We start from the raw sequence: 7,124 nt of genomic DNA on the forward strand, positions 1-7,124 counted from the left end.
CCGATCAACAAACTGAGAATTTAAAACTTTTTTTGAAAACGGGAAACGGACCCAAAAAATGAGGAAACGGACCCAAAAAAAGAGGAAACCGATCAACAAACTGAGAATTTAAAACTTTTTTTGAAAACCGGAAACGGACCCAAAAAAAGAGGAAACGGACCCAAAAAAAGAGGAAACCGATCAACAAGCTGAGAATTTACAACTTTTTCTGAAAATCGGAAACGGACCCAAAAAAAGAGGAAACGGACCCAAAAAAAGAGGAAACCGATCAACAAACTGAGAATTTAAAATTTTTTCTGAAAACCGGAAACGGACCCAAAAAATGAGGAAACGGATCGAAAAAATTGGGAAATCCCTCAAAAATATTGGGAAATCCCTCAACAATATAAGATCCTGATAAACCGGAATCCGACCTAAAAATTGAGGAAACGGATCAAAAAAAACGGGAAATTCATCTAAAAATTGGATTTGAGGGATTTCCGATAATTTTTGAAAAAACAGGAAACGCCTCAAAAAAATTCATTTTGGGGAGGTTTCCGTTTTTTTAGGGTCCGATTCCGTGTTGAGGCGTTTCCATAGCACCGAATCACCAAAGTATTCAAGTTTGTTGATTAGTTCAATGTACATTAAAATTATTGATAAAAGGTTATAATTATATTTTAAGCTAGGGAATGGAAACAGTTCTTTAAGAGGATTATCTTTTTAGTTTTATAAATCAACAACACATTCCTAAGATGAAGCTCATTCATGTGCAGCAAACAAACTAGCCAATGCACATTTCTTTGGATTTCCTTCTCGACAAGGAACATAGCCCCTGATATTCTCCCAGTGTTAGTTACTGTTCCATCGCAAGCTAGTGCTTTAAGAGTATCTCTAGACTCATATTTATCAAGAACTTCCAGTATCATGACTGCAATATTTTTCCCTGTTGAGGCAGCTGTTATTGTTGCATGATCAAGATATTTTCCAGCACTGTTAGTAAAGGTATAATGGTCCTGAACCATGTTTTGTCTCTTCTTCTCCTCAGTTACTGTCAAGGTTTGTGTTTTTTTTCCATCAAACCCCAAACAAGATATTTGTCCAATGTTCTCCTCTCTATTTTTTTTTTCTCATTTCCTCTCTTTTAATTTTTCTTGCTGTCCTTATTTTGTGTCTTGTTACAACAATATCCTGATTATCTTTGGTAAGCAGACCTAGATCTATCAAGGTTGCATTGACAATGCTTGCCACAAATGTATCACTGCCATGTCCCCTGTCAGCTTCCATTGCAACAGTTGGAAGTTTGAGAGTGTTATAGTTAAATGGAAGTTTTTTCTTGAAGTCAGAACTGTTATCATTTTCAATGTAGTTATCACAACCTTCTAACTGTACAAACTGATCACTGAGGTCATCTCTTGATCTGATCTGAATTTTCTCAATTCTCTTGTTCTTATTTTGGCCCTTTCTAGTCTCCTCTTTATCAACTGCTCCAAACATGTATTTGTCAGAAGGTCCATCCTCATCCAAAAGAGCCTTCAAATAAACTCTTTCAGATTCTGGAATCTAAAATATGATTTATTAAATGAATGAAATTACTTTTTATCATTGACAGTTTATCAATCTGTAATATGTAATATGATTGGAAAGTGGGGGGTTACCTTGTTCTGTGGGCAGCAACAAAATATGTGATTGTGTTCTTCTGGATTCTTCTCACAGCTAGCCTTTTTACAGAGAACTTCTGGGAGTTTACATCTGCAGGTAGTAAAGTTAAAAACTTTCTTCAAGCTGCTCCTGACACCAGCTAGCAAATGAACATTTGCTCTTCCTTGTCTGCATTTATCAATCTTGGTGAAGTGCTCAATAAGTTGGTTGATTATTGATGCTTTAGTTCTTAGAGGAAGGGAGCAATGAACTTTCTGCCATAGAGCTAATGTTTCAGGGTACACTTTCTCAGCTAGATCCCTATTTTTTAAGTTGAAATCCTGATTCTTGTAGAAATTTCTGAGTTTTAAAATTTCTAATAGTGTTGGAGGTCTAAACCCCTTAAGAGGTTCCCCAACTGGATCAAATTCAGAAGCCTCTAATCTGAGCTTTGGTGGCATTTTTACTTAATTGTTTAGTTTGAGATCATCTGAAAAATTGCCTAACTTCAATGCACTTTAACTTGTTATACAGATAAAAAACAACATTAGAGAGTTAAACAATTAAAAAAAAACAATCATTTAACTTCTACTTGTCTAAATTATTTTCCTTTCATTTAGCTAAATACACAGTATTGACTAGAATATTTGATTTTAATGATTAAAACCATAAAATATTTCTTTTGTTTTTATTTTGCAGAGTTCTTAGTGTACACAATACTGGCCTCTCATTGGTCAGATTCCCGGGAGACGCATTTTATAAATGTCGTCTTCAAAATATAGAAACTTTCAGAGAAAGTTTTTTCTTCAAATTTAAAAGACATATCAGAGGGTAAATAAAAAATTTTGATAAAAAAATTTATCATAATAATTTCTTATAAACCCAAATGAATATTTTTCCAGTTCTGCACTGTCAAAGTTTTAAAATTTCACACCCTTAATATTCATAGTCGGCAAATTCAAAAATATATTTAAAAAATATTAGTTGGTATAATGCTCCGATAATTAGTTACCTGGTAAACTTCACTATGCATGAGTCATGAGGTTGTCTAAGGTGACGGGCAAATTTCATAATAATTTTTTTACTTATGATTAGTTGATTATATTAACTGTATGTTTTTTATATGCTCTCTATATGATAATAATAAACGGTTGAAAAAATATTTATTAAAATTTATATTCTTAACATTCTTTTTTTTCAGTGGTTGTACATCACAAGGAAATAAATGTGGTTTTAAAAATCGATAAACTTGATTTCAATGAAACGCTTTAACTTTAAAAATTTTAGCTAGAGGATCATTTTTAATGATGGCAACACTTATGTTACGAGAATCTAGGATATAATCTTTGTTAGCAATAATATAGGCTGAAAAAAAGTTTGCTGCTTCTTGATAGGTAAAGAATTGTTTGTTGGGGTTCATAATTCCAGAGGCAATGAAGAGCTCTCGTAAATGATCTGATAATCTATATCTATTATTTGATTTTTCAATTTTAGTGGGTTGAATGGTAGATTCTATATCTATTTTATTGATGGAAATCAAAGATTTAGCTAAAGCATTCTGAACTTGTGAGACGTGTATAGCTTTCATACCAAATATATTTTCTAATAGTTGGTTGCAGAGAATAATGGACGGATTATTTTTATCAAAATTTTGTCCTTTCATAATAAGTTTTTTAATGATTGTACAAATAGTATGCATTGATATGTTGGTAGTTTCTTGCCCAATTTGAGTAAGATAGGAGTGGAGGGAAGATTTGGGTTGAACAGAGTAGAATAAGGGTGTAGGATGAAGAGCTGGCATCATAGATCTGAAATAAATAATCAATTAAAGAGCAGCGGGACTGAGGCCTTGTGAATTTGTAATTTGAAACATACGTAGTTTTAACTTTTTTTGTATTTGAAGTCTTTTGATATCTTGTTGTATTTGTAAAATTTCTTCAATTAAATCAATATATTTTTGAATTTGCTGCATATGAATAGATAATTTTTTTTGAGTGTCTTCTAAGTGTTGAAAGTCAATATGTTGGATACACATTCCAGCTTCCATTTTTGGCATTGATGACTCTAAAGATGAAATAGATGAAGAAGAGGATGACATGAAGACCGCCATATTTTCTGAAAAAGTTGACTTTTTGTAGCAATGCATTGTAATATTAGGTACATTATCATTGAAATGCATAGGAAATAGTACTAAATATTCTTCGTTGATGTAGACACAGGCGAGTTGTTTCAAAAGTTGTATTTTAGGATTGGGTTTAAAGATGACATGACAGGAGATTCCATTCTAAAAATAATAAGAATTAATTCCTTGTTAATTTTAAATGATTTGAATTAATACCTGGGCAAAATAAATTTTTTCGATTTCGCCATGTTGTTGAAGAGCTTGTGTTACATAAAGCTGTTGATTTGAGTAGGGATTTAAAAATATTAGAAATTGGAATTGAAAGTCAAAGTCGGGATTGGAGAGAAAAGAACTAAAATTTCTTCGATATGGAATGTTTGGTAAACCTATCATAGCATTGACTTGTAAATCTACAGAGGCATGGATCTAAAACAGAGAAATTATAAAAGAATTTTTTGATGTAGGAAGGTCATTACCTGAATTTTTAGTTATTTAAGAAGAAAAATGGTTAAGTTGTCAGAAGAAAGATGTTGTTGGAGAAAAGTTTTTAATTGAAAGTTGTCCTGACATTCCTGTATGAGTAGATAGAATGGAAAGATGGCGATTGGATTATTTACATACGGTATCAGAACAGAAGCGGGTCGAAATGTATAGAAGGCCATTTTTCTGAAAAACTTAATCATTACATAACAAAATACAGACAGGCCAAAATTTACGATAATAAATTTGATTGGCAATTAAATGATAGGAATTAAAAGCTGAGAATTCACAATGAACATCAATAAGTTCATTAATTCTTTTCTTGAGAGTAGTTTCAATATTTAGCGTGGTTAGCAGATTAGCTAAAGCTGCTAAACATTTATCACTCATCACACCATTCATCTCTACTAGATTAGCCACTGAAAAAGAAAAAATTAAGAGATATATTTTTTATTTGTTATCATTTACCTGAACAATCATTGGTGGCTAAAGTTTCTGTAGCGACTACAAGACTTTTTAATAATTCTGTGATCATGGATAATAGATGGTTAGGAATAGGAGAGCCTTGATCAATAATTATGATTTTAGTGGGTTGATTCATTTTTCTAAAATTTATTAAAATACAAAAAATTTGTTGACATTGTGAGATAGATCTTGTGGACCAGGAAGCAAGAAGCAAGTGGGCCAAAAAATACATTCAAGTTGTCCTTCTTCGTTAGATTCATAAGAGCATACAGCTGATAAGTGGCAATAAACATTTAGGAGTCCTAAAATATATCTTCTGTAGGGTCCTCTACATTTTTGTTTTCTTAGCTGATAGTCAACTTTGGCCCTGATTTCGGCCACTAGGAACTCAATTATGTTATCTATTCCAATTTCTAAACAAACAGAGATTAATTTACGTTTATAGAAGAAAAAAAAATGTATAGACCTGTGCACTCAGATTGATATAGCTGTATGGTGTTTAGTTGGATTCTACGCAAGAACTTTTTTAAATTCTGTTGCATGATGAGACTCATTTTGAAGTTTCTATTTTTAACGATGATTTTAGTTTTCATTTTTTCTGTAAAAATTAGTAAGTATAACTGTGCTGACTATGGATGAAAAATCTTTTTTTAGGTTGGACAACATTTAAAATATGTTTAGTTTCAGTGATTAAATGAACACCACCGCCTGCCTGTCGTCGAAAACCGGATTGAACAATTACAGTTTTATCTTTGGCGTATAATGAATGTGTGGAATCTTTAAATTCTTTGTGCAAACCTTTTTTGATTCCTTTAAGATGAACTTCTGGATCTTGTGAGTCAAAATGTAGTTTATACATTTTTTCCCCATAAATACACATGCTGTGTGCAATATGTTCTGTGATAAGATAGCCCGCTAATAAAGTAGTAGAATCTACATAGGAATTTTTGTATTGTTCATAACTATTTTTCATATGAGGGGCTCCATTATCAGCTAGATTTTTATGACGCACAGCCCAATAACAACTATCGGTGTCAAGATACAAAAGTTCAGCTTTGTGGGGATCTAGGTGCGAGAGGAGAAAATGAATATTTTCTAACAGTATAATTTTAGAATGCATAAGAATGGTGGCACCAACAGCAGCCAGTGGTGTGACAGATTCAGAAAAATTAAAAATTGGAACAGATTTAGATATAACTTTATAAGTCGTTGGATTCATTCGTTCATAGCCTATAACGCCAGGTCGATTAGCTAGCTGTAGAATATTTTTAGCAGAGTAAAGTTTTTCTTGAACATAGGGTGTATGCAGGGTGTCTAAAAAAATTAAAAAAATTTTTAAATTTTTAAAATTTTAAAATTAAAAAAAAAAAAAAAAAATTTTAAATTATGTTTTAATTTTTTTAAAATTACCTGTTTTTAACAGAGTAAAGCCATACGTCCTGTTCAGCTTTAATTTAACCTAATTAAAATTAATGAATAAAAATTTTTATGCTTTTTTAAAAGAATAAAAATTTTTATGCTTTTTTAAAAGAATAAAAAATTTTATGCTTTTTTAAAAAAAAATAAAAAAATACCTCAGAAGATCTGGTTTTGCCCGCCTGTTTTGCCCGCCTGTTTCACCCGCCTGTTTCGCCCGCTGTTTCGCCCGCTGTTTTGCCCGGCCGGTTTTGCATTTGTTCTTGAAAAACACCCTGTAAAGTTAAAGTTTTGCAACCCAAAAAGATCCTGTAATTTGGCGAAAGGAGCTCCAAGGAGCATTAAATAATTATGAAATTTTTTGTTGTATAGGCAAAAACAAACAACAAATGGCACATTTTGTTTAGGGGTCAATGAGTTGTCTTGAAAAACACCCTGTAATTTAGAAAAAAAAGTTTTGTTAAACCAACCCAAAAAGATCCTGTAATTTGGCGAAAAAATGACAAAGGAGCATTAAATATGAAATTTTATGTTTTGTTGTACAGGCTAAAACAAACAACAAATGGCACATTTTGTTTAGGGGTCAACGAGTTGTCTGGGATGGTCTTTGCTCAACCGATCAGTGGTAAAGCCTGGTCTCAGTTGGAGCCGGTGCTGGTTAAATTTCTCCAGACGCAACCTTATACCCGAACTGTGGTTTCAGATGGTGAAGCAGCCCTATTGGTTAAAAATATCAAGGCTTTAAAACTGAAATTAAAAAAACCTTATTTAAAATTGATCTGAGCCCCTAAACATGCCTATATGGCAGAGCGCTATATTCGTACCATCAAGACTAAATTAGCTGCCTATGCACGTCAGGCTGGTTTGCATATTCAAAAAAGTTGGAAAAAAAATCTACCGAAAGTGATCAAATATTTAAATGCCCGCCCCATTTTACTGGGTAAACTAGCTCCCATTGACGTAAATTTAGCCAAATTTTTTAAATTTAGAATTAAAAGTAAATCAAAACATTTCTGCACCT

The 7,124-nt window shown here is 32.3% G+C and overlaps 1 protein-coding gene and 1 long non-coding RNA gene across 3 annotated transcripts; both read right to left on the reverse strand.

Annotated features, from left to right (window-relative positions):
- Positions 1–762: 762 nt before the first annotated feature.
- Positions 763–2,081, reverse strand: LOC111707683 (uncharacterized). The gene is made up of 2 exons (XM_023480820.1): positions 1,638–2,081; positions 763–1,542 (listed from the first exon to the last, which is right to left on the reverse strand). The coding sequence occupies exons 1-2, from the start codon at positions 2,079–2,081 to the stop codon at positions 1,096–1,098; spliced, it is 891 nt and encodes a 296-aa protein (XP_023336588.1). The 3' UTR covers positions 763–1,095.
- Positions 2,082–3,538: 1,457 nt separating this feature from the next.
- LOC111707679 (uncharacterized) lies at positions 3,539–5,532 on the reverse strand. Of its 2 annotated transcripts, none has more exons than XR_002766499.1 (3): positions 5,154–5,532; positions 3,959–4,641; positions 3,539–3,904 (listed from the first exon to the last, which is right to left on the reverse strand). It is a non-coding gene; the product is annotated as an uncharacterized LOC111707679 (long non-coding RNA). The 2 variants fall into 2 exon arrangements; XR_002766498.1 differs by lacking the exon at positions 5,154–5,532 and adding an exon at positions 4,691–5,127.
- Between the last annotated feature and the right edge of the window lie 1,592 nt (positions 5,533–7,124).

The sequence above is a fragment of the Eurytemora carolleeae genome, unplaced genomic scaffold (genome assembly GCF_000591075.1).
Source record: "Eurytemora carolleeae unplaced genomic scaffold, Eaff_2.0 scaffold818, whole genome shotgun sequence".
Taxonomy (NCBI): Eukaryota; Metazoa; Arthropoda; class Copepoda; order Calanoida; family Temoridae; genus Eurytemora; species Eurytemora carolleeae.

What these genes read in the sequence shown, in the direction of transcription:
- LOC111707683 (XM_023480820.1), bottom strand. Translation starts at nt 2,081, where the DNA reads ATGCCACCAAAGCTCAGATTAGAGGCTTCTGAATTTGATCCAGTTGGG. An exon ending in GTTGCTGCCCACAGAACAAG is followed by an intron (nt 1,543 to 1,637) that starts GTAACCCCCCAC and finishes ATCATATTTTAG; the next exon opens with ATTCCAGAATCTGAAAGAGT.